Source organism: Podarcis erhardii (genome assembly GCF_964252035.2).
Source record: "Podarcis erhardii genome assembly, chromosome: 2".
NCBI lineage: Eukaryota > Metazoa > Chordata > Lepidosauria > Squamata > Lacertidae > Podarcis > Podarcis erhardii.
Window position 1 is genome coordinate 23,824,737 of NC_138498.1, and position 27,144 is coordinate 23,851,880.

A 27,144-nucleotide genomic window follows, 5' to 3' on the forward strand; every position below is an offset into this window, starting at 1 on the left:
CTGACATTAAACAGCAAGGTGCTTGTAATGTGGTTAGGAAGACTCTTCCACCCTGACATTATCCAAAATCTTTTTTTTTATTGTTATGCGCTTAATGATGTCGTACATTCCACAGATTAGTTGTAACATTATTTACAGTCATTCACCAATCAAGTCCTGATCCAGTGATAGAGATGGAGAATATGGTTAACTCACAGAGGAAGGCAAGAATATGCCTTGTATTTTTTTGCTTCCCCCTCATATTTTATGGAAGCTGGGTGGGGTAAAAAAATGGATAAAAGCACTCTCTTAAATGCACATTTCCATTCAAGTGGATTAATGCTATCCGTTCCTCATCTACATTGGGCATATTACAAACTGATAGTGCCGCAGAGCACAATTATTTGTACACGATTCCGGAGCCAGTAATCTTAACACTTTTATTTTTTGTTTTAAATGAACGATGCTTTGTATTTAACCTCCCCCTTCGATTCCACAAACAAGTGTTCTCCAAAGATTCTTCAGTCATCCTACACTGTCTCCTGGAGGCCTCTTATAATATCTATATATATAGCTGACCTTTCCGTATGCATGCTCAGAGCAGGGGGATAGGATGTTACTTAAGTGGCAATCCGAGCCCGGAGTGGCTTAATGCTCTGGCTCGGCATCCATACAAGTCTCCCAGGGATTCTGGGGCATGCGAGGCAAGGAGATGAGCAGCAGAGCAATCCCACAGATGAAGAGCAGGACAAAGGAGGCGCAGGCACAGGCGAAGGACCACGAGTAGTAGTACTCTATCCAGACCGTGTAATCGCTGTCAATCATCCTTTTGACAGACTGCCTCATGACTTCCACGGATATGATAATGCACAAGCCTGGAGGGAGGGAAGAAAGGAAAAGCTGTAAACAGCTGACAAACAGGGTTCGCTGTCGTGATCTTAATTGGTTTTGGGCTTAGCTGAATACAACATCTTCTTTCTGATTGCCCACTGTTGCTGGAATATAGAATAGAATGTCCAGTCCAGCACCACTTGCTTGTCACAGAGATGCCTATGGGAAGCCCGTAAGCAAGACATAAAGGCAACAGCATCATCTCGCTGTTGTTACCCAGCACCTGGCATTTTGAGGCATGCTACCTCTGATCGGGACGTGGGTGGTGCTGTGGGTTAAACCACAGAGCCTAGGCCTTGCCGATCAGAAGGTCGGCGGTTTGAATCCCTGCAACGGGGTGAGCTCCCGTTGCTTGGTCCCTGCTCCTGCCAACCTAGCAGTTCGAAAGCACCTCAAAGTGCAAGTACATAAATAGGTACTACTCCGGCGGGAAGGTAAACGGCGTTTCCGTGTGCTGCTCTGGTTCGCCAGAAGCGGCTTAGTCATGCTGGCCACATGACCCGGAAGCTGTACACCGGCTCCCTTGGCCAATAAAGCGAGATGTGCGCCGCAACCCCAGAGTCGGTCACGACTGGACCTAATAGTCAGGGGTCCCTTTACCTTTACCTTTACCTCTGATCGGTGGGATACAGCCAATATGATTTGTTGCCTTCAACAGCCTTATCCTCCATGTTCTGTGCGTTTGTGAGTCTGCGTGTGCTCATGCACACAGGCCACATGTGTATGTGTATGCATGCACACAACAAAAGCTGTGAAGGCTGGCCTGGCCATAGCCTTTGCCAGCAAAATTTTCTTTCTTTCTTCAGGAAGGCCAGGAAAAAAATTCCTTAAAGGAATGGAGAATTGTGTGAGAGACCCATCAGAGTCCGAGGAAGGTGTTCCCTGCCCATCAGCTAAGACAGTGATGGCCAAACTTGGCCCTCCAGCTGTTTTGAGACTACAATTCACATCATCCCTGACCACTGGTCCTGTTAGCTAGGGATGATGGGAGTTGTAGTCTCGAAACAGCTGGAGGGCCAAGTTTGGCCATCACTGAGCTAAGAGAAGTGTGTGTGTGTGTGTGTGTGTGTGTGAGAGAGAGAGAGAGAGAGAGAGAGAGAGAGAGAGCGCGAGCGCATCTGTGCAAGAGAGAAAAGGAACACAAGAAGCTGTCATTTAAGACAAGAGGAGAGATGGTGACAGAGAGCTAGCTGGAGGCTGGCAAGTATCTTGGGATGCTGGAGTGGCTCTCTGGGGATCTGATGAAGATTAGTGGATTTGCTGCTTGTCTTAAGCTGCTTGTCTCTACCTGTGCTCCACTTCTATATTTGCAAATAAGTGAAATATTACGACGAGACCAACAAAGAAGGCAAACTTTGGTAACTTTTAACTGCTCAGGGAAGTGAGAGGCACATAACGAAGGACTTCAAGAGGCTTGAACGAACAATCACAACATATCCTGAGAAGTTTGAGTACGCTTAGCAGAACCAGCATGCAATGACAAGGCAGCTTTACAAATGGAGCCCAATATGTGGTCTCTGTCTTACACCAAGAGGAAATTAAGAGCAATGAACTAGCTCAGTATGTTTCTTTCCCAGGTGAAAGTAATTGTTTCCTTCTTTGGCATGCCACTCAAATCTGCCCCCCTCCGTTATTTCAATCTTTATCAACATTCTGCCCCCCCCCATCTTCCCCTGAATTTGATTCACACCATGAAATCTGCATCCATTTACCCCCTTGTGTGATGATCTACCTGAAAAGGTGTAAAACATAGCAGCTGGCCTTAGGAGATAATCCATCTTTTTCCTGAAGGATAAGAGGACACAAATAGTTCCGATGATGGAAAAGCCAACGCTGAAGATGGCAATGGCAGCTGCAGAAATGCTGTATTCTGTCAAGACAAAACACAGAGGGGAAAAATGACTACTCTATTCAGACAACTCTTCAAGCCGCATTGGTCCTGCAGAATTCCTTTAAAGCAAATAAAAATCATTAAGAATATGTGGTGGTAGTGGTGAAGGCTTATGACAGTCCAAGGCTTTCCATGTGCAGTTGTTATTTATTATTTCATTCATTAATTGATAGTTTGTGTTTTGACATTTCATATTTATCTGACTAGAGCAAGCCGGCAGCAAATCACACCAAGAAAGTTGGAGTTAACTCTTTATTAGCAAAAACAGGATCTGCACAGGAGTGTCAGGCCTAATGAGCACAGCAACTTATCTCCGGTAGGTCTTGCCCCAGTGAGGCAGTCGCTCAGAGTGAAGGTCCCTGCCTTCCAACAGCTGCCTAAGTCCCCTCTTCTCCAGGTTTCCCCCAAGCAATCTGAGACTGAGTCTGCACGAATCTACGTAACTTCTCCTCTGCCCTTTTCATCCCTCTCCTGGTTCTGGGAGACCAGGGGAGGGGAGCTTGTCACAACAGTAGGGGGAGACACCCATGCCACTTTCCCAGCCGGATTCATCTCTGCCTCTTGGCCTCCCTCCTCTTGAGCCGTTTAAGGTTGTATAAGGTTGAGACTCTTGAGAGTCCCATAGACTGCAAGAAGATCAAACCTCTTCATTCTGAAGGAAATCAGCCCTGAGTGTTCACTGGAAGGACAGATCCTGAAGCTGAGGCTCCAATACTTTGGCCACCTCATGAGAAGAGAAGACTCCCTGGAAAAGACCCTGATGTTGGGAAAGATGGAGGGCAGGAGGAGAAGGGGACGACAGAGGATGAGATGGTTGGACAGTGTTCTCGAAGCTACCAAACTGCGGGAGGCAGTGGAAGACAGGAGTGCCTGGCGTGCTGTGGTCCATGGGGTCACGACTAAACGACTAAACAACAACAACAACAACAACAACAACAAGGTTGTATAGGTCTATTGAGCCAGGAAACTTATTGGCAGTGCAGTCGGACCAGGACTGGAGTTATCTGCAGTTTGAGAAGCTCATATTGCTCAGGATTGGGACATTTCCTTCCGATCTCACAGCTCAGTTTTCTTTGAGCCAAGGCTTCAGGTCAGCACTCTTGCACTGCATAGCTAAGCTAAGTATGTTGTATGTTATGGAGCCAAACAAACAAGCCAATGTCTGAGCAAGGAAAGGATGGATATGTTAATTTAATAATTCAGAGGTTTGTTTACATATTGCATTAGTTTGCAGATATATTTAATATTTAACACGCACAGCCATGCATTAATATTACAGTGGCTGATATTTGCCTTCTATGTTGTTTTTAAGTGTTGCAATGCCCCACTCCCCGTTTGTTCAATCTAGGAGAAATCTTGAAGGTTATTTTCCTGCTAATTGGCTCCAATATAAATGCACTGATTTTTGCAAAATGGCAAACATGTTTCACTTTAATCCGTTGTTTTCTGATATTTTCCTTTATGTTTTTCTGTCCCAAATCACATAGGGGGAAAAAGGGCAGTGTCTGATTTTAACAGCACCCCAGTGAAAGGTGCACAACCCAGTCATCTGCCTGCACTTTACAGCCCCAGTTTTCTCCTCAAGGGCTTGAGTGGAACTCCGGGACTGGAAGTCACCTAAGTCTGGAGAAAAGCACCAAGGGAGAGGAGATGCAGGAGGCAAAGAAGCTGAGGGAGGCAGACCTGGCAGTGGGAGGTTTCTGCCCTCCCCCTTAGCGACCACTTTTGGAATTGCAGCTGGAGTCCCCTTACCTGGGCAGTCCTACTGTGTATTAAATAAGCACCAAGCAAACTTGTCCATGTCAGTTACTCATTTCCCCAAAAATTCAGTTTGCCCCACATCAGTTACCTAATACCCTTATGCATTTTTATTTTGCACATACAGTGGTACCTCAGGATGCGAACGGGATCCGTTCTGGAGCCCCATTCGCACCCTGAAGCAAACGCAACCCACGACTGCGTGTCTGCGGGTTGCGATTTGCCGCTTCCGTGCATGCGCGTGACGTCATTTTGAGCATCTGTGCATGCGTGAGCGGCGAAACCCGGAAGTCACCGCAACCCGAAAGTGCTCAACCTGAAGCAACTTCAACCCGAGGTATGACTGTATATGTTTTCCTGTAAATATGCACAGTTTTGCAAACAAGGTTTCCCCAATACAACACATTTTGTACAGTGGTACCTCAGGTTAAGTACTTAATTCGTTCCGGAGGTCCGTACTTAACCTGAAACTGATCTTAACCTGAAGCACCACTTTAGCTAATGGGGCCTCCAGCTGCTGCCGTGCCGCCAGAGCACAAATTCTGTTCTCATCCTGAAGCGAAGTTCTTAACCTGAAGCACTATTTCTGGGTTAGCAGAGTCTGTAACTTGAAGTGTATGTAACCTGAAGCGTATGTAACCTGAGGTACCACTGTACATTGTTTTCACTAGATATATGCATTTTTGTGAATACTGTACTTTCCCCTAACATACATTATAAGATGTATTTTTGTCAAGTAGAAGGGGGCGGGTTAGAAGAACTGCATTGCAAAATTTTGAGACATGCACATTACACAGGTGTCAGAGACCAGGCTGAGGGGAGCTACTCCGATGAGGAATGGTGGGGACCTTGCCCTCCCCCTGCTTCTGACCAGGATCCTGAAGCTGCCCAGGAGCAGTATAGATTTGGAGCAGTGGTTTGCAGAGGGGCATAGTTCGGAAGACAACAGCTGAGCAGAACTGAGTGGGAAACAGCTAGGAGAAGAAGAACAGGGAGAGAGAGAATTAACAGACTCCCTTTCGCTGGAAAGTGTCCAACCGATCAGGTCATGGAGAGCAGATAAGGCTTGCCAGACGAGAAAGTGGAGGGGGGGGGCCTTGGGGTGAAGTGGGTGGAAACCTTAATTGGAACCACCTTTGCCCCAAGAATGGACCCTTTAACTGGTAAGAGACTATTTTTGCTTTGTTCTTCTCATCCACGGCCAAAGGGAGGGAGGAAGCCGTTTCCCCGAGGCCTGACAACAGGACAACTGTGTTTTGCTTTGTGTGTTGGCTTGGGGTGGGCAAATAAGGTAGGTTTGCATTAAAATGTGAACTGAGCACATTTCTCCTCCATAACCCTCCAGTTTAAACTGCTGCCATCATATCTAGTTTGGCCCTGATACAGGTTGATTCCACTTGGGATAGGCTGACACACATTTAAAATGCTTTTGAACATCTTTGAAAAATGAATTTGAGATGGTTTGTGCACTTAAAAAAAAACTTTTTTAGCAGTGCACTCTGAGGATTTCCTCTGAAGTGAATAATGATGGGATAGACATGTTTTTGAGATCAAATGGATGCCTCTAATAGTGTGCAAACAGCTAATAAATGTGTGCAGAAATCCAGACTTTTATGCATATAATGTTTATGATTTAAAGCATAAAGGCTGAAGGAAACTCTTCAGATTATTATCAGTATTATTATTATAGTAATTATTAAGATTATTATTGTTGTTGTTGTTGTCAACAGCAGCAGCAACAACAACAACCACCTTTCATGGGGTTTAAAACAGTGATTTGTAGAAAAATTGCAAACATCTTTTTGCTTGCCTCATGTAAGGATTGAAGAATTAAGAAATAAGATGTTGGGCTGAAGCACAGATCTGATAAGAGGTAGGAGATCTGGTGAGAGATAAGAAATCTGACAAGATATAATAGATCTGATAAGATAAAGTAAATATAAAAAGAGAAGAATACCACCCTAAAATTTTGTTATTCTGAAACATAATAAAAGTTACCCATGTATATAGTTGAGGTACTTTTTATCAGACAGCTGTAGTAAAAGTACTTGTATTTAGCAGTAATGATGCCATATTACTACTGAAAAAGATAATGAAGGTCAACAGGTTGATCCACATCAACAAACTGTGGAGGGTCCTTTCCCCATTTTCAAGACTGACTGAGCTATATTGGCTGCTGATAGAAAGAAGAGGAACATTTTTTAATTTATTAAAAATATTTTTATTGCAAGAAAAGACCTTAAAAATCCAAAATAACAGCAGTAGGATTGCTAAACACTATAGCCACATGTTAAAATATGTAGTGTAGTAAGAACACAGGTATAAAAGGGGGGAAGGCTTTCCATTACTATTAAGAACGAAATTTTACTTGTGACTATGAACCCTGTCCCCAGCTCTAGAAAGTCCAGTTAGCAGCACAATCCTATGCATGCCGACTCAAGAGGAAGCCACATGGATTCGATAGGGCTTGCTCCCACGTAAGCATGCCTAAGATTGCAGCTTAAGCCTTTATGTAGCTACACCATATGAATTTGCAACTAACTCCATAGAACTGTGCCACCCAATCGGATCCCTGGAAAGCCTCCCATTGCTGCCCTTTTTGTCTTTTTGTTATTAGGAGGAGTCACATTCCATGCCTCCTGAATTAGACATTCATTGTGTGAGGCATATTGTAGTTAGAACAAGATGGCCGCCTTACCGGTTTTTCCTTACCTCTCTGTGTTGACACTTCAAAAATCTCTGTGCTCTCTCCTGAGACAAAGTGTGTGAAATAGGAACAGTTGCGTTCTGGAGGGAAACAAAAGAAAAGGCAAATGGATAAAGGCACATTTTTTTTTATTCCACTTGAATGCTGAAGCATACCCTCCAACATTTCTTCGATGAAAATAGGACGTCCTGTTCCATCATCGTCATCATCATCATCATCATCATCATCATCATCATCACAATCACAATAATTTTATTATTTGTATGCCACCCATCTGACTAGGTTGCTACAGCCACTCTGGGTGGCTTCCAACATATATAAAAACATAATAAAATATTAAAATTAAAAACTTCCCTATAGAGGGCTGCCTTCAGATGTCTTCTAAAGGCTGTATAGTTACTTGTCCCCTCTGGTTGGGGGGTCGCATAAAAAGGTAAAGGGACCCCTGACCATTAGGTCCAGTCGTGGCTGACTCTGGGGTTGCGGCGCTCATCTCGCTTTATTGGCTGAGGGAGCCGGATCATGTGGCCAGTATGACTAAGACACTTCTGGCAAACCAGAGCAGCGCACAGAAACGCCGTTTACCTTCCTGCCGGAGCGCTACCTATTTATCTACTTGCACTTTGACGTGCTTTCGAACTAGGTTGGCAGGAGCAGGGACCGAGCAACGGGAGCTCACTCCATTGTGGGGATTCGAGCCGCCAACCTTCTGATCGGCAAGCCCAAGGCTCAGTGGTTTAGACCACAGTGCTACCTGCGTCCCTTGGGGGTCACATACCCTCCAATATTTCTCTAATGAAAATAGGGACGTATTGAGGAAAAGTGGGACATTCTGGGATCATTCTGGGATCAATTAGAAACTGGGACGGCTTCTGTAAATCTGGGACTGTCCCTGGAAAACAGAGATACTTGGAGGGTCTGCTGAAGCAGTCAAGGGATTTAAATAACACAATGTGCAGTCATATGACATTTTCTCATAAGTAACTTACTTCAAGGTAAGTATGTATACAGTGGCAGCTCCCTTTATTTATTTTCTCTTTCTTCTTCTTGGAAAGGGCCTTTTAATGAGGCAAGCTATTTCATTAAGTACTTCCCCACCTACTCCGACTTGTAGCAGCTCTCTATCACAGGTTTTATGCAGCATGATGCCCATCAAGATTTTTTGGACTCCAAGTCCCATCAGCCTCAGCCAGCATGGCTAATGGTGAGGTATGATGGGAATTGTAGTCCAGCAGCACCTGGAGTGCACCAGTTTGGCTACCCGTGCTCTAAGACAGTGTTTCCCAAACTTGGGTCTCCAGCTAATTTTGGACTACAATTCTCATCCTCATCCCTAACTAACAGGACCACTGCTCTAAGATGTCAGGCAAAGATATTTCCTAGACCTTCTCTGCATGATATCATAGACACCAGGAATTTAATTGGAGGCTTTATAGGTGCCAAGTATAGCAAAACTATGTTACCTATTCTGAATTTTTTGCTCCTTTTGTGCAAGATCACAAGACTGCAGCAAGCAACAGTTGGCTGGTGCTAATATAACAGGAAGTATAGTTATGAATGTTGGCCAAACCGTGCCAGCCATATCTTTGTTTGGAAAATTTCAGTTAAAGGTTTGGGATGAATGAGTGGTTGGTATTTCCTCAGCAGAAGCTAAGGGTTGAAAGATCGCCCTGGAATGTGAGAACTGTTTGTGGAAGATTACTCATCCTTCCCTGCCTTGGGAGTTTAATATCTCTGTGGAGAAGGAACGGCAGAATCTTGAAAGGGGGAGAGCTTTTAGAACAGGGGTCAGCAACCTTTTCCAGCTGTGGGCCGGTCCACCGTCCCTCAGACCATGTGGTGGGCCGGACTATATTTTGAAAAATATATATGAACGAATTCCTATGCCCCACAAATAACCTAGAGATGCATTCTAAATAAAAGGACACATTCTACTCATGTAAAAACACACTTATTCCCAGACCATCTGTGGGCCGGATTTAGAAGGCGATTGGGTCGCATCCGGCCCCCAGGCCTTAGGTTGTCTACCCCTGTTTTAGAAGAAGCCTGTATCTTCTAAAGCAGGTCTGCTATCAGCTAGAAGTCCTTATGCCACTTGCCTCCAGTTATGCTCTACTGGTATATACGTAAGTAAACAACAACAACAAAACAACAACAACTATTATTATTATTATTATTATTATTATTATTATTATTTTATTTGTACCCCCACCCATCAGATTGAATTGCCCTAGCCACTCTGGACAGCTTCCAACATATACAAAAACATAACAAAACCTTAAATCTTAAGCATTTCACTATATGTTACAAAATGCCATAATCCTCAAGAGATCTCTCCTTCCAAAGCAATCCAAATCTGGGCAGCACCACCTCTAGATCTTAGGAAAGTGACAAATATTCAATAGTATTGTAGAGGTAACCTTATGATCTATTGCTTGAGAGGCCATGGTACAAAGTATAAAGATTTTAATAATATTTTGCAGCCCTGCTGTCCTTCATCTTTGAAACAGTCCTCCAGGGTCCTGTTTTACAGATGACACAGCTAAGTACACACTAACTCGTTTAAGGCCTTTTGGGGAAGTCTGTGGGCAAGTACGAACTTGCGAAACTGTGATTACAATTTTAACAGACATAATAGATTGGATCTAATGAAGTTGTTCAGCCTCTATGTGCCCCCTACACTGCCCTCAACTGGCCCCAGAGGGTTGCAGGAAACCCCTGAGCAAATTTGGGGTGTGTGTGTGTGTGTGTGTGTGTGTGTGTGTGTGTGTAGAGAGAGAGAAAGTTCTAATGTGTGAGCAGAAGTGACTTACAGTGGTACCTCAGGTTACATACGCTTCAGGTTACAGACTCCGCTAACCCAGAAATCGTGCTTCAGGTTAAGAACTTTGCTTCAGGATGAGAACAGAAATCATGCTCCAGCAGTGCGGCGGCAGCAGGAGGCCCCATTAGCTAAAGTGGTGCTTCAGGTTAAGAACAGTTTCAGGTTAAGAACGGACCTCCGGAACGAATTAAGTACTTAGCCCGAGGTACCACTGTAATTGGATAGAACCCACAATCAGTTAAAGGAGTTGGCAAAGCTTTTAGGAAAGGCCAAGATCTAGGCCTTTGAACACGGGATCTGCTTTTTGAAGAAGAATAATAATAATAATAATAATAATAATAATAATAATAATAATATTTATTATTTATACCCCGCCCATCTGGCTGAGTTTCCCCAGCCACTCTGGGCAGCTCCCAATCGAGTGTTAAAAACAATACAGCATTAAATACTGTATTAAAAACTTCCCAATACAGGGCTGCCTTCAGATGTCTTTTGAAGATAGGATAGCTGCTTATTTCCTTCACATCTGAAGGGTGGGCGCCACTACCGAGAAGGCCCTCTGACTGGTTCCCTGTAACCTGTAATGAAAGCTTTGGGCTTTTACTGCTGGTAGGTCTTCATTTATTGCTTTTCTTCCTGCTCTAGAGAAGATGGAAAGGTATAAAGTGGCAGAAAGAGGCTGGGACCCTGTGCTTTTTAGGGCTGCATAGAAGAGAGAAATTAAGTTTCTCATACCTTGGCATAACCAGGGCCGGATTTAGGTTTGATGAGGCCCTAAGCTACTAAAGGTAATGGGGCCCTTTATATGTGCAGCTGTCCATTGTCAACAATAAATTATCGCTTTTTTTTGTTTACTTACATTTTGATTACTTACATAATAGGAGCCTACACAACACAAAACACTGTTGCTGTATGTATGTTTTATTTTTTAATCTTATATTTTGGAAATGTACATCCAGTTTTTTTCCCTTTAAATTTTTTTGGTGGCCCCCAAGAGAGTGGGGCCCTAAGCTATAGTTTATTTAGCTTATACGTAAATCTGGCACTGGGTATAACAATCTGCTTCTGCAACAAGAAACGGTTCTCACGGTTCTGGAGCTACATTCTGTTTTTAGTCCATCTTTTTTTAAAATTTTTATTTTCAATGCAAAATTACAACACAGAAAATAAAAAAAAAATCAAATCCAAAATAAAACTATACAAACAAGAAAGAAAAAACTCAAAAAGAAAAAAGAAAACGCACACACATCTACAAATGTCATCTGGGCCAGGATGCAGATGTTCAGGCCCGGATGCAGAGGCCTAGTCAGGATGCAGAGGCCTAGACAGGAAGGCCTAGTCAGGATGCAGAGGCCTAGTCAGGATGCAGAGGCCTAGACAGGATGCAGGACGTGCAGGTCTGGCCAGGACACACAGGCCTGTTATACCTTCTGGGTAAAAACTTTTTTCAGTTAGCAAATAACTGGTTGTTGTAGCATGGTCTTCTGAGTGTGCGTGTTGTGCATTCTTTTCTTTATTTAATTGTTTTTAAATATTTATTGTATGTGTTCTTACTGGTATTTGTCCTAATTCGTGGAATGCATGCCAGAGAATATGTAGTATACCTGCCTAGGGAATTTTGCTGTGGAGTAAGGCAGGGTTACACTGTGGTTACGCAATGAGAAGTGGTTCATTCTGTGCCTAAATTGCAAGAAAAACAGGGATGGGAAGTTTCTGTGTTCCCATGATTTGTGGAGTGTGTGTTCTGTCATGCTGCTTCTTAAAACGTAGTAGCAGTTTTATTTGTCAGTCCTTGGGCCGTAACAAACGAGATAAAACTTCCGTATCTAATTAAATTCAGAAACGAATTATTCCCTTATAATAAAAATCCACTGCACGGACAGCTAAACATTTTCAGTGCATGCTTGCTACCATGGAGGCAAAGGAGGAAAGCTTTTCAACAACAGCTCTATCACTTTTTAAATAAGTAATTTTGTTTGTTAATAGGCCAATGACTTATTTGCACACAGCTGCAACAAATAAGGCAGGTTCTCTGTAATACCTTCATTACATAGAAAATGACTACAGGTGGCATTGCAGAGTTTTCTGTCTTTTATTTCCACTACAATAATGCATGAAGCTTGCAGCAAACCGGTGTCCTTTGGATTATTGTCCAGGATTTCTTGCTTGCAGGTAAGGATGGAGGTGGGTGGGAAATTCAACTCAGTTTGCATTTAAAGGTAATTATCAAATTTGCTCTTTCTGAAACCATATGAGAACTGCAACACAGCCAGCCTTTGAAACTTAACCAAATTTTGTGGATGCAGTTCTCCAACCAAACGATGTTTACAGAAGTGCGTATATTGGGGGGAATGTGCATAAAAATTGATATAATAGTGAAAATAACATACAAAACTGTATAATATATGGGGAAATTGCAAGAAAAGGTGTACATTAGTCAGAATTGCATACAAAAATGTGTGTATTTGGACAGATGCTTATGAATTTTAATGAGATTCCATTTTAATGCAAATTGCTGCAGAAATGTGGAGAATTTAAGATTCAAAAAATCAGAAGCTGAGAGATCTGAAACTGACTGCTCCTTCCATGCCTGCTTGTAGGCAGGGCAACTCTAGATTTAGTGGTCCCTAAGTGCACCAAAAGACATGTGTGGATGGATATTTTTCTCCCCGCTTCCCTTGCTTTTCTACATGATGGCTTAACATACTCTAATCACCCTGCAGAGCCTTTGAGTGCCAGGCTTGCCTGAGCACTATTGGTACATCATTCCTCATGGGATGTGGGTGGCGCTGTGGTCTAAACCACTGAGCCTCTTGGGCTTGCTGATCAGATGGCCGGTAGTTTGAATCCCTGCAACAGGGTGAGCTCCCATTGCTCTGTCCCAGCTCCTGACAACCTAGCAGTTTGAAAGCACACCAGTGCAAGTATATAAATAAGTACCACTGCGATAGGAAGGTAAACAGTGTTTCTGTGCACTCTGGTTTCCATCACGCTGTTCTGTTGCACCAGAAGCGGTTTAGTCATGACCTGGAAAGCTGTCTGTGGACAAACGCCGGCTCCCTCAGCCTCAAAGCGAGATGAGCGCCACAACCTTTACCGTTATATCATCCCTCATGAATACACTGGTGCTCCTCCACCATGGGACAGTATTGTGCCAGTTTTGGGTTCTGAGCACCCATGAGTCAGACTAGGGGAACAGTGGTTGTTGTGTGACTATAAGAACAAAGTTATGAGGAGGAGAGCGCAACATCTGTTTCAGGCAACTCCAAGTGATTGGAAAGATCCTCTTGGGTGTCTTACATCAGAAATACTCTTTCAGCTAGCTTATGGAGCAATGGCATTTTAAGTACTGTAATTAATTGCTAATATGGAATAACATGGAAATTATTCAGTGCAAGATGGCACTCTACCATGTGCATTACTGCTCGTGTGGGTACAATAATTATGGTTTAGAGACAATGCAGTTCTTTAGCACAACATTTAATCTTCTGTACTTTGGTTGATTTATGGTAACTGAATAAGCAGTACTGTTTGCAAAACAGACGTGTGGTTTTAATTTCTTAATACAAAGCATTCTGCTTCGGTTTAGACAGTTGCCCTTCTCGATCGTCTTTTCCAGTTACAACAAGGGAGACGACACCCATTTTGTGGTGGTAAGAAGCAGACCAGTTCGTCACACACGAAGGTAAAATACGATGAGACTGTGGCTGTAGACAAGTGAAAATATTTGATTGGGGGTGTTTTGTGTGTAAAATGGCCAGGATCCAACTGAGCTAGATGGATTAATGTTCTGGCTTCCTATTCTCCAAGTTCTGTCAAACAATAAGGATGCTATTGTTTTTTTCTTAGGCTGCATTTATTTCCCTGTGCATCATCATCATCATCATCATCATCATCATCATCATCTATTATTTATACCCCACCCATCTGGCTGGGTTTCCCCAGCCACTCTGGGCAGCTTCCAACAAAATATTAAAATACGATAGCCCTTCAGATATTAAAAACTTCCCTAAACATGGCTGCTTTCAGTTGTCTTTTAAAAGTAAGATAGTTGCTTATTTCCTTGACATCTGATGGGAGGGCATTCCACAGGGTGGGCGCCACTACCGAGAAGATCCTCTGCCTGGTTCCCTGTAACCTCACTTCTCGCAGTGAGGGAACCGCCAGAAGGCCCTCAGCGCTGGACCTCAGTGTCCGGGCTGAATGATGGGGGTGGAGACGCTCCTTCAGGTATACAAGACCGAGGCCGTTTGGGCTTTAATGGTCAGCACCAACACTTTGAATTGTGCTCGGAAATGTACTGGTAGCCAATGCAGGTCTCTCAGGACCGGTGTTATGTGGTCTTGGCGGTCACTCCCAGTCACCAGTCTAGCTGCCGCATACTGGATTAATTGCAGTTTCCAGGTCACCTACAAAGGTAGCCGCACGTAGAGCGCATTGCAGTAGTCCAAGTGGGAGATAACTAGAGCACGCACCACTCTGGCGAGACAGCCTGGGTACCAGATGGTGCTGGTAAACAGCTGCCCTGGACACAGAATTGACCTGTGCCTCCATGGACAGCTGTAAGTCCAAAATGACTCTCAGGCTGTGCACCTGGTCCTTCAGAGGCACAGTTACCCCATTCAGGACCAGGGAGTCCTCCACACCAGCCCGCCCTCTGTCCCCCAAGAACAGTACTTCTGTCTTGTATAACCTGCTGCTTCTGAAACAGAGTGGAGTTTCAAAAGTAGCTTTTAGTATGGCATGGCAGCGGGTGCGAGTGCTGCTTGTGAAATTCCACTGCATTTGAGCAAAGGACTTTGTGTGAGCTTAAGGCTGTGATCCTCTGTTGCTTGTCTTGGGAGTAAGCTCCATGGGACTCGGTGAGTAGACATGCCTACGATAACACTGAAAACAGCCATTTGGATTTCAGCTCGTGCCTGTAGAAATCATGACTGATTATCATGACATTACTTTTGCAACGCTTTGCTTAGCTTACTAAAATAGCATAACCATTTTGAAAGCCAATTCATACACAAAGGAAGTGAAATTCAGTTGCCTAATGTACAGTTAAAATCTCCTGTGTTCTTAGGAAGATGTATTGCAAACAAATCAATATACCTAAGTGCAAAAAATAAAATAAAAATCATATTGTGGATTTAATGGCACAAATCAGAAATCCATTTCCTTTGCTTAAGAGGGCTTAGTTGAAAAAGTATTTTATTTCTGGTCTGTTGACCATAATAAATTGATGATGATTATGATGAATAGCGTTTAGTTATCAGACTAAGCAAAGCATCATGACATATTATCTTCACCAGCATTTCAAAACCCCAAAGGCATCCTCTACAGTCTCAGGAACAGAGACTGTCCCAAAATTAGGATCATAATTAGATTTTTATTGGTATGTGTGTTGTTGGAGAAACCAACCTAAGTGCAATTCTACATGCATCTACTCAGTGCAATCCTAAACTACAGAGTCTAGGGCTTGCCGATCAGAAGGTTGGCGGTTCGAATCCCTGCGACGGGGTGAGCTCCCATTGTTCGGACCCAGCTCCTGCCCACCTAGCAGTTTGAAAGCATGCCAGTGCACGTAGATAAATAGGTACCACTGCGATGGGAAGGTAAACGGCGTTTCCGTGCGCTGCTCTGGTTCGCCAGGAGTGGCTTAGTCATGCTGGCCACATGACCCAGATGCTGTATGCCTGCTCCCTCGGCCTATAAAGCGAGATGAGTGCTGCAACCCCAGAGTCGTCCACAACTGGACCTAATGGTCAGGGGTACCTTTACCTTCTACTTACATTACCATGCAGTCTCTTAATCTTGCCAGTCAATAATATTATAGTTCACTGGAAGCTGCAATGTATCAGGGCCAGGTTCCCACTTTCTGAAGAGTGAAGCCTACAGTTTAAGACTAGGGCAGGCAAACATTGCTCCATCATGAGCATTAACAGGGTTATTATGCATTTGCATTTGTTCTGGCAAAATGAGCAGAACAATCCTGAATGCCTGACTGATTGGTTTAGAAAAATAGTCGTAGAATAAACCTGCTTTTGTTATGAAGACACTTTCAGTGTGACTCACTGCACTTGGGAATACTATCTTCTTGAATAGAATCGCTTATCGCTCATCAGAATGAAGACACTTCAGTTTCTACCAGTGCTAAAAATGATGTTTTAAAAAAATGCTTGTTGTGTTATGCCCCCGATAGGGAATATATTTCTTAATGGATGAAAACTTTCCATACACTGTTGTTCTTTGTTGCCACTAGGAATATTATCCAAGTTTACATGGCTAAACGAATCACAGAGCTGGATCACCACAAGCCTTTACTGATCCTATTTTGTGTAGCGAGTTGTCAGAGGATGAAAGGCAGACAGAGTACGATCTCTGCAGTTATTTGAACCAGTTGTGCAAATCTTTTTATACCGGGCTGGTATCTTGTCACTTGTTTTATTGCCTATTTAGTTAGTGCATGGGACTGTGATTTGTACAGGGCCTTGGTGTATGCATGGAAATTGGCAAGCTGGGTCTCAGAGAAAGATCCACATGAGCAGGACACTTGTAGATCAGTCACCAGTGCTGAGACACCTCTGTCTGTAGATAGGGTGTGTGTTTGTGTGTGTGTATATATATATATATGCTGGCCATGATTTGAAAATGGCACAAGAAAGCTACACAGCTGGTGTCTCTGGAGGTGGTTTTATCCCTGTCCACGGTTTTTCAACTGAGCTCATGCCAAAGCCCATTCAAGGCATGGAATTCCTAAGAAACATCAACATTTAATCGCGCATCACCTTGGCATGCATGGATCATAACTCGAAGCACTCCTTAATGCTTAATGCTTATTTGCCACACCAAAATCTATTTTTCAACTTGTGCTGGACAGAGGGGGCTGCTGTTTGAAAAACAAGAGGCCCAGACGGAATTGTTTGTGTAAAGTTCCCCAGGTTATGGCTGTAGAGCCATGGACTCTTTCAGAATTGACTGCTGATGATTTCTGAGTCATGGCTATGTGCAAACCTCCTTTCTCATTTCCCCGGGAGCAAATTTTATTTATTCATTTATTTTAGAGTATTTTTAGCTTGCCTATTATCCGCAGATCTCAGGACAAGTTGCAAAATCTTTAAAACAAAAACACATCCATGTTAATGAAATAAAAGCTGGTCAGAATACAGAACTAAAACTGCACCTTGGTTTCCTGTTGCTGGGGCTCATCCTATTAAAGCTTCTACACAGCATCTAGGCTGAGGACAGAAAAGCCTGGGTTGTATCTATTGAGCTCTTTATTTGTTGGGATGCAAATTGCTATTGCCACTGGAAAATAGGAGAAAGAAAGAGTGTCATTTGGAAAGAGCATATTTTGATTTGCTGAAAGGAGCTTCCAGACCGGCTGTTCATTGAGTATTCATATTGATATGTATGCACAAAATGTACACTGAGGATATGCAACATCACCTGTTTATTGAGCAATCATTTTGATAATGTTCGCATGGAAGTTTGCATTGCCAGCTAGTGGTTATTATTCCACACTTTCCAGGGCAATTTCCCATCACTTTTGCAGTTAGAAAAGTGATGGGATAATTCTGCTGTTCAACAACTCAGTTATTCAGCAACTCAGTATTGTGCCAATAAACAGCCCACCAGAAGCATCCTGAAATTTTACCAGCTCACTTCTAATTGGAAAGGGGAGGCTGGATCCCATGTTAAGATCAATTGGGTTGTATCCAACTCCACTTCACTTGTTTCCTAAGTTTTTGAGGGGAGGGGAAATGAACATCCAAAATATTTACTTTTGAGTTGAGATTTGGAAAATTGCTTCCTTGGAAAGGAACAAACGGCCAGTGCTGTAGTCACCCATTCCCCCAGCCCCCAATAACAGAAAAGTTCACAAATAGTCACTAGAACTGAGTATTGATTAATACATTATTGAAGGGGTTGATATCGAAGGAACATTTGCCAAGTGAAAATAGGGAAATGCTATATTACTACCACTAGTAATACTGTAGTAGCAGACCCTCCAATGTTTGTCTGATGAAAATAGGCACAGCCTCATATTTCTCTAATGAAAATAGGGACGTCCTAGCAATTTCAAGATGACAAACTGCATTGTTTCTTAATTAAGGTTCTCTATGAGAAGGAGTGTTGCCTTCTTAAAAGACACTCTTATTTCCTGTTAAGTGGCTTGCTTTGCTATTAAAATGCATTTTGATGGGCCTTGGTTAAGTTACTTTTAGATCATGTTTACAATATACAGTGGTATCTCTGGTTACGAACTTAATTCGTTCTGGAAGTACATTCTTAAGCTGAAACCGTTCTTATCCTGAGGCGTGCTTTTGCTAATGAGGCCTCCCTCTGTACACACACCTCCAGCGCGTGGTTTTTGGTCGCATCCTGGGGCAATGTTTGCAGCCAGGAGCAGCTACTTCCGGGTTAGCGGAGCTCGTAACCTGAAGCGTTCATAACCGGAGGTACCACTGTACTGTTAGTGGTTTGGTTTGCCATAACATTTCAGCATAAAGGTAAAGGGACCCCTGACTATTAGGTCCAGTCGTGACCAACTCTGGGGTTGCTCATCTCGCTTTATTGGCCGAGGGAGCCGGCGTACAGCTTCCGGGTCATGTGGCCAGCATGACTAAGCCGCTTCTGGCGAACCAGAGCAGCACACGGAAACGCCGTTTACCTTCCTGCCGAAGCGGTACCTATTTATCTACTTGCACTTTGATGTGCTTTTGAACTGCTAGGTTGGCAGGAGCAGGGACTGAGCAACGGGAGCTCACCCCGTTGTGGGGATTCGAACCGCTGACCTTCTGATCGGCAAGTCTTAGGCTCTGTGGTTTAACCCACAGCACCACCCGCTTGCTTAAAGCCTACCTGAAATATAGGTCCTTTCTTTTCCCCTTTCTGCAAAAAGCGAGCTTGGGTAAAGCACACGGACCTACCTCCGCTGCACGTTGCTGGTTAAATTTAAAGCCCATAAATAACCAGCTGTCTTAATAAAACAGATTCATAACCAGTGCAGCCCAAGTGTATTTGCTGCCGGTGATGGATGTCAGCATATGCCAGCATAGATAGAACATAGCTGAGCTATACACACCCCTCTGCTGCCTTTCAAATGTGCACAGCAAACAAATAGACAATTATAGAGATTGTGAGTTAAGTCAGAGCAGTGTGACTGGGGGGTGGAGGCATGTCTGTAGAGAGATTTGATGGGCATTCTTGGGATTTTACTAAACTGGGTTGTAAATAACCACTCTGGGTCCCCCCCCCCCCCCGCTTCCTGCCATCTGAGACTCTCAGAAATTCTTGCATTTCTTCTGAATGGCAGACGCAGTAATTTATTACTCCCAATGATTATCCTTTATTATTTTTATAGTGCTATCAAGGCATCTAGTGCTTTGCAAAATTAAATTAAAGTGCTGAAAGCTTTGCAATCATCTGTTAGCTCTCCAGCCAGCAAATTGCAAGCTTTCAATTTGTCTTCTGACTAGCTTTCTCTCGCTAATCAGAGGCGTACAAACAATGGAAAAGGCAATGTTAAAACATGAATAGGAAACCATGCAATTATCTCAACAGTTGTGGTTTTTTTTTAAGTTCCTACCAGTCCCTGGTCACATTAGAGAGGCCACATAATTCCAGGCAATAGGTTGGTTGTTTTAAACAAGGTTGTGTGTTTTGTGCTTGTTGTTGCTAGGTTATTAGATCCTAATGAAACAGTTGTCTCTACTTTGATTTATTTCGTAATGCAATGCCAGCTTCGGTAACGTGCTCAGCTTTGACAAAATATGTTTTACTGCAGCTCTCTTTCCCCTTCCATGGAACTAACAATTGAAATAGCCTGAAAGGAACTGCTGTGCTCTTATATTGGGTGTGGCCCATCCCACGTCACCAGAGGCAGAACAGGAATGTGCTGCCCCTTCCTCCACCCCTCTGCCCCAACCCCTGTGGCACTGCCACCCTGCCGAAGCTTCGCTTACTGGGGTCATGCAGAAGCAGCAGCTTCCTGTGAGATCTTGCAGAGCACTTGTGAGCTCTCGCCACAAGCCGCTGCTACGGCTTCTCTTTCTCTTGTGGCAGGAGTAGGCGGGGCACCCACTGGCGATTCCGCCTCATCTTTGAAGATCTTTGTGTCTGGAATTTGTGTTAATAATAACAATAATAATATATTTTTATTTATACCCCACTCTCCCCGGCCAGAGCCGGGCTCAGGGCGGCTAACACCAATAAAATTATAATAAAACACAACAGCGGGGGAAACAAACAAAAAAAACCAAAACCAACCCCAACAACCAGTTTATTAAAATAAGGGTTAAAATGCAATTTAAAATACAGCCTCATTTTAATAGTAGCCCATAAATCAAACCCACAAGGGGAGGGAAACATAAGGGTTAGACTGAGTCCAAACCAAAGGCCAGGCAGAACAGCTGTGTCTTACAGGCCCTGCGGAAAGATGTCAAGTTCCGCAGAGCCCTAGTCTCTTGTGACAGAGTGTTCCACCAAGTCGAGGCCAGTACTGAAAACGCCCTGGCCCTAGTTGAGATCAATCTAATCACCTTGCGGCTTGGGACCTCCAAAGTTTTGTTATTTGTGGACCTTAAGGTCCTCCGCGGGGCATACCAGGAGAGGCGGTCCTGTAGGTATGAGGGTCCTAGGCCGTGTTGAATATTTGTAACTGTAAAATAGTAACAATAACTTAAAAAAAAAAATCATTGCGTTGCTATACAATACCATGCGACTGTAGTGTTCCAGAATAGTATGAAGGCGGGATCTAGTTTATAAAGGAGCACTCTTAGGGTGGGTGATATTTAATCCTCCACTCGGCACATGTTGATGAGTGCTGTGAATTAGCATAGTTGGCAGGCCAGTGGATAACATGGGCAACTTGCAAGGGGCTGTTTTGTTTGACTGTCCCTTTTTCTTCTGGCAAGTAAGGTGCTGCCGTCTCCTTCAGATTTTAAGCAAATAATGGATTAGTCAATTTCTGTGTAGGAACTTTTGTTCCTGGAGGCCAGCTGTAGTCTTCGTAAGTTCGATAGAAGAAGGAAGAGGTGCTGTGGGATATTCCCTCAAGCCACCATCTCTAGCTCAATCTCAGGCACAAATTTCTAGGTTTCAGAAATCACATCACAGGACTGGAGCCTGAGTCAGATGCTGGGTAATGGTAGTAATAATAAAAACAGCAACACCCAGACCAGTTCTAAACCTGGCAAGAAAGACCATAAAAAGGCATCAGATATAAGCTGGGAAGGAGGGTGTGTCAATTGCTGGAGCAGAAAGTTGAGCCGGAAGTTTTGAATCAGCTGACTATGCCTGCACTAGTAGGAAAAGAGAAGTCTGTTTTAAAGGAATTGTGCCAGTTGGCAATTAACTTCTGGGTCTGGTTCAATGTAAGTATGATGACTTACTTGGTCCAAAATACTTGAATGAATGCCTCCCCCTGAATCAACCCGCCCAGGGTTAAGATCAGCAGATGACCTCACCCTGCTAGTGAGTAAGGACTAGGGGGCGTGATAGGGCCTTCTCTGTGGTGGCCCCTTGCCTGTAATAATAATAATAATAATAATAAATTTTTATTTATACCCTGCCCTCCCCAGCCAAGGCCGGGCTCAGAGCAGCTTACAAGCAATAATAAAAACAAGATGAATGATTACAAACTTAAAAACGAAAATAAAATACAACATTAAAATAATGGAACATTAAAATATTAAAATGTAGCCTCATCGCAGGAGGAGAAGGAAAAGGAAAAAAAAAAAAAAGAGAGAGAGAGAGAGTGAGAGAGGGAGGGAGGGAATCAAATTGGCTCCAAGCCAAAGGCCAGGCGGAACAACTCTGTCTTATAGGCCCTGCGGAAAGAAATCAGATCCTGCAGGGCCCTGGTCTCATGAGGCAGAGCATTCCACCAGGCCGGAGCCAGAGTTGAAAAGGCCCTGGCTCTGGTCGAAGCCAATCTAACTTCCTTAGGGCCCGGGACCACTAGGGTGTTGTTATTTATGGACCTTGAGGCTCTCCGTGGGGCATACCAGGAGAGGCGGTCCCGTAGGTACGAGGGTCCTAGGCCGTGAAGGGCTTTAAATGTCAAAAGCATTACCTTGCGTCTCAGGTGAATCATTCAGCAACATTAATGGCATTTTGTTGACTAATTAAAATGCATCTCTTAGCAGGCTTTTGGGAGGGCCGAGGTTTGGTGTTGAAATGGTAGGGTTTGTTTTGCTTGCTTACCTGCAGCCATCTCGACTGCTATTGAGATATTATGGGTTGTGTTTTACATGTTTTAGCCTTTAAGGATATTGTTAGCTATTGTTTTAATGTTATATGTACAGGCAACCCTCGATTTGCACAGGGGTTGCATTCTGGGTCATTGCGTGTGTTGGCAGAGAGCACATAAGCCCACTGCACCCTGCCATGTTCCACGCTTGTTCCACCCTCTTCCATTTTTGAAAACAGCCTACGCATGCACAGACATGCGTGCTTTGAATGCGCGCAAAATGGTTGTTCCTTGGGGCCCTTTCACGAAAGCAGGTTATAAAAGCAATAAATAATAAACCCACCAATAAATTTCATATGATAAATGCCGCAACATTTCAAAGGAGAGTGCGCCTTGGATCTATACATTTTGCCAGAATTATAAACACCTTGCATTGATAGGATGTGTGTTACCTGCCTCCCAAGGCAATGCAAACCGTGGTCCGAATTACTGAACGAAACAAGATGATAGGTACTCTATGTAATGATGGTTACTGTGTTTTTCGCTCTATAATATGCACCAGACCACAAGACGCACCTAGTTTTTGGAGGAGGAAAACAAGAAAAAAAATATTCTGAATCTCAGAAGCCAAAACAGCAAGAGCTGCGCAGTGAAAGCAGCAATCCCTCTTGCAGTTCTGGATTCTGGGATAGCTGCGCAGCCTGCATTCGCCCCATAAGACGCACACACATTTCCCCTTACTTTTTAGGAGGGAAAAAGTGAGTCTTATAGAGCAAAAAATATGGTATTTTACTGAAAGGCTAACATATCAATGTCTATGGCTGGGCTCCAAAGAAGGCAGGCAGGCAGGCAGGCAGGCAGGCAGGCGGGGCAGAGGGAGCAGCGTGGTGATCCCTGCCAGAGTTTTGCTTCTTGTTTTTGTCACAGCTATCTCCGCAAGGTGCTGTTCAGTTTCAAAAGGAGCATTGGATCACATGTTCCAGCTTTCAAGAGGCTAAGTAAAGGCCTGCATCTACGTTGTCATGGCCCTGAGCAAAACACTTTACAATCCCTGATGCAGAAGGAAGACAGAGCTTTGGCACCTTTTATAGTTGTGTAGGAGAGGGAGTCTTGGCAGGTGTAGCAGCTTGTGATGCATGGGTAGAAGATACACACACCTGCTGAAATAATCTTTCCTACACTTCCATGAAAGGAAAAGGAAGCTTTTCCTTGCATGCAATCGCCTCACCCAGTGCTTGAAAATCCCACTTCCTGACGCACTCCCAAATCTCTAGGCTTCTCTTTTCACAGTATTTTCCCATAGCATGGTATCGTTTCCCTTCATGCACAGACTGCCACAGGGGCAATGCTTCCTTGGCCTCTATTTCCAGAAACCATAGCATCTTTATTCATTCTGCTTTGACACCGCTGCTCAGATGCAGCTGAACGTTACGAGAGCCCTTCATTCCTTCCAGACAGCGAATTGAGAAAATGAATTCACAAAGGCGCAAAGGGAGTGGAAGCCTTATTTATCAATGGTGTTTGTATGTTGCCCAGTTCTCTGGGTGACTTACAATGAAGAATAATAATAATAGTAAAAATAAAGTAAAACATAAAACTTTTAGAATGGCGAGGGGGTACATAAACGCAACAAAATGGAATTCACCATAACCCCATAATTTAAAAGCAAAAGCAGAGGTTGCAAGTTATTTACAATGTGTGGGTGACTAGGAAGTTGCTGAAAAGACCACAAAAGTATGGCTAGGTGAGCTTCCCTGGCAAGGCTGTTCCAACAATAACCAGGTGCCACTACTGAAATGGCTTTCTCACTGATGGTTGCCCACCTCACTTAATTAAGTGAGGACTTAATTCAGTGAGGACACCCAGAGCAGGGCTTTCAAAGAGGATATTTAAACTTCTACCTACGGGAGAAGGAGGTCTTTCTGGTAACTTGGTATCAAACTATTAATGGCAGGGGTGAGGAACACTTTTGGCCCAGTGGGCTAGATATTTATCTCCGCACCCCACCTCATGGGCCAACTTTGACATGTGGGCAGCACCTTGATGTCATAGTGATGTCAGGTGATTGGCCTGTCAATGTTTGCAGCTGATGTCCAATCCTGCTTTCTTTGGGGACTCCATATCTACCTGCCCAACATACGATGTCAGGTGTGGAATAGGTGGACATAGTTTGGAGAAAATGGCCTCAGAAGCAAAATTGGTCGACCAAGTTTGGACTGTGGAGTAGAGGTTCCCTACCCGTGCTTTAGAGCTGGGTTTCCCAAACTTGGATCTCCAGCTGTTTTTGGACTACAGTTCCCATCATCCCTGACCACTGGTCCTGCTAGGTAGGGAAGATGGGAGCTGTAGTCCAAGAACTGCTGGAGACCCAAGTTTAGGAAACCCTGCTTTAGAGGAAGCACAACTCCCATTTAGGCTGAACATTGTTCACCTGGGTGGATAAAGCATCAACCTGGACTGAGTCTTGGTTTGTTGGTCCTCATCCAGTCCATTACCACACTCATACACAGCCATACCTTGTGAAAAAGAGATTAAAATGGGTGACCTCCACGCACTGGTGACACCTAGGCTAAGTCTCTGGATGACTTCTCCCTTTGGTTGCATATAGATGTGAAACAGAAAGAATAGGACGTAGCAACTGCGAAAGGGTTGAGCAGTGATCTCCCAGTATCATCTTCTGGAAATGGCCACCTGAGTAGGAGTGGAATCACTGTCGAGCAGTGCCTTCCACCCCTCTCCAGAAGGGGATACTAGGGCAGATGATGTTAAAAGCAACTGAGAGGTCCAGGAGAACTAACAGGACTGCATGCCTGTGTTTTCTTTCAACAAAAGTCATTCAGTAAAGGGTCCAATGCCAGCCTTGAAACCTGTATGAAACGGCTCCATCTTTGGCATAAGCCAAACATAAAAGATTCAGGCAGAGCCCACACAACAAAGGAATGCAGACACCAGCTTCTACATACGACCACACAACATTTCTATGCACGTAACCATTGAACATATGGAGAAACTATTCAGAAGGTGGACAAATGCATGTGGGAGCAGGAAGAAGAGGCAGCTGCTGCTGCAATTCCCCCTTCCACATGAATGCATCGACCAAGCTTGTTGTCCATCTTGAGAAGCCAAGTCAAGAGTAGCAATATATGAACTTTGTGAGTACCCATTTAGGGGGTGATACCTCATTGCTATATTTTATTTCTTTAACAAAATTCATATACCACTTGACGGTTCCAAAACCTCTAAGCAGTTTCCAAAAAATTCAAAACATTAAAATCATCACTAAAAGTTGATGGCTATACTACTGTTTATGTTTCGCATCCATGATGCTCTCTACTATCATGCATTCAGAAGCATGTATGAAGGAGTTCACTGCAATTATTTCCAGTGATGCGGTTAAGTTTTGCTTGTTAAATTGAATGGTTATCCTGTAGCGAAATGATCCATGGCTTATGGTCCTGTGTTTTCCTGCTATGTAATCAAACTTATTGATGTTAACTTCTAAGTATAGGTTAACTTTGTACCTTTGACATCGTTCTTCGTCTCCCGTGCTGGGTTTGATATACTGGAGTTTTTACAGAGACCAAGCCCTTGTTATAATCTTTTGAATAAGGATTTATGCCAGTTCTGTAAGACTAGATTCACTGAACTCATACTACCAAAGAACCAGGAGAAAATATTTCTCATTTTCTGCCTCCCCTGCAATTTGTTTGTTTAATAAAATCTATACACCGCTAGGTTGTAAATAGCCACTGTAAAGTGGTTTACAAAAATAAAGGCTAGTTGATGAGCATGGGAGAAACGATTTATACAATATATGCCAAAAGAGGTGGTTCTGATTCCATTTTCCCAGAACGCTGTTTAACTTTCTAAAATGTATCTGGCTCGGTGTTGTAATATAGTCTACAATGCTTTGTCAAGGTGGTTATTTAGTGAACAGAGACACATACCTCCTGGCAGGCTTATTGGCCCACAACCCTTCTCCTTGTCCGTCTCATTTTCTTTCATGAAGATCCGCTTTGTACAGATCCGCCATAGTCCAAAGTGAGCCGCCTCACAAGTAGCATTGTACTCCTCCACCTTAGGACTCAGCACAGCCCAGTGATCTGTCACCACGGCTGTAAACATTAAAGCGACGCCTATCAAAATAATAGCAAAAGTCACCCGGACTTTGCAAGTCTTGCCTTCAGCCATGCTTGGAAAACTTATGCCTAGATGCTTAGTTAATGCTGTGGCTACTGCTTACTTCTGGATTGTCAGCTGCCAGTGGCAAGGAAGACTGTGAGTTATATCTGAGGAGTGTTCCAAAGTCTTGGTGTCTGAAAGCATTTTGAAATGTCAGCCCTTGCTCCAAAGTGGAGCAAGTTGGGGGCTGGGAAAGGCAGGCCGCCAGCCATACCTACAGCTGTTGAGATATATCAGGGGGTTAGATGACTAGACTAGCTGGTGTGAGTGAGGCTTCTATTAATGCACAGAATGAGTGAAGTAAGTGGCTCTGCTCAGGTTACGGCCCCATTCCTGCTGGGATTTGTGTTGCGAATTCCACAGGCTGACTTGAAGCTGACTTGTGCAATGAATAGTCACCTCTATAGCTCTGTGCCAGGATGACGCATACACTCTGTGCTAATGTATTACTACTACTACTAAGATTTATATCATATAATGCTTCTCGGTCAATTTAATCCATATTCAGCACCAGGAACCTGCATTCAAATGTTGGACTCTTGCGTGTTGTGTTTATTTTGCTTCTGGTATTCCTAGGGAGCAACAGTGAGTAATGAAAGATATGGAAATCCCCTAACTGCTGCAAGTCTGCATAGCTCCGTTGCCCTTCCCCAAGACGTTGTGCAAAATGTGGGGTTGTGCTCAGGCCCTGCCCGTCCTACTCAGGTCTCCTTCTCTTTAGGGGTTGC

The 27,144-nt window shown here is 43.7% G+C and overlaps 1 protein-coding gene and 1 long non-coding RNA gene across 2 annotated transcripts; both read right to left on the minus strand.

The window, feature by feature from the left end:
* Positions 1 to 58: 58 nt before the first annotated feature.
* On the minus strand, positions 59 to 26,552 carry CACNG1 (calcium voltage-gated channel auxiliary subunit gamma 1). Its single transcript, XM_081849981.1, has 4 exons — positions 26,182 to 26,552; positions 7,232 to 7,306; positions 2,603 to 2,740; positions 59 to 854 (listed from the first exon to the last, which is right to left on the minus strand). The coding sequence occupies exons 1-4, from the start codon at positions 26,423 to 26,425 to the stop codon at positions 628 to 630; spliced, it is 684 nt and encodes a 227-aa protein (XP_081706107.1). The 5' UTR covers positions 26,426 to 26,552; the 3' UTR covers positions 59 to 627.
* LOC309335141 lies at positions 13,661 to 19,665 on the minus strand. Its single transcript, XR_014153389.1, has 3 exons — positions 19,631 to 19,665; positions 17,222 to 17,346; positions 13,661 to 13,757 (listed from the first exon to the last, which is right to left on the minus strand). It is a non-coding gene; the product is annotated as an uncharacterized lncRNA (long non-coding RNA).
* Positions 26,553 to 27,144: the final 592 nt, after the last annotated feature.

Coding starts and splice junctions, on each gene's coding strand:
- CACNG1 (XM_081849981.1), bottom strand. CDS start 26,425: ATGGCTGAAGGCAAGACTTGCAAAGTCCGGGTGACTTTTGCTATTATT. Junction 7,307..26,181: donor GCCAATAAGCCTGCCAGGAG/GTATGTGTCTCT, acceptor GTTTCCCTCCAG/AACGCAACTGTTCCTATTTC. Junction 855..2,602: donor TATGTTTTACACCTTTTCAG/GTAGATCATCAC, acceptor CCCTCCCTCCAG/GCTTGTGCATTATCATATCC.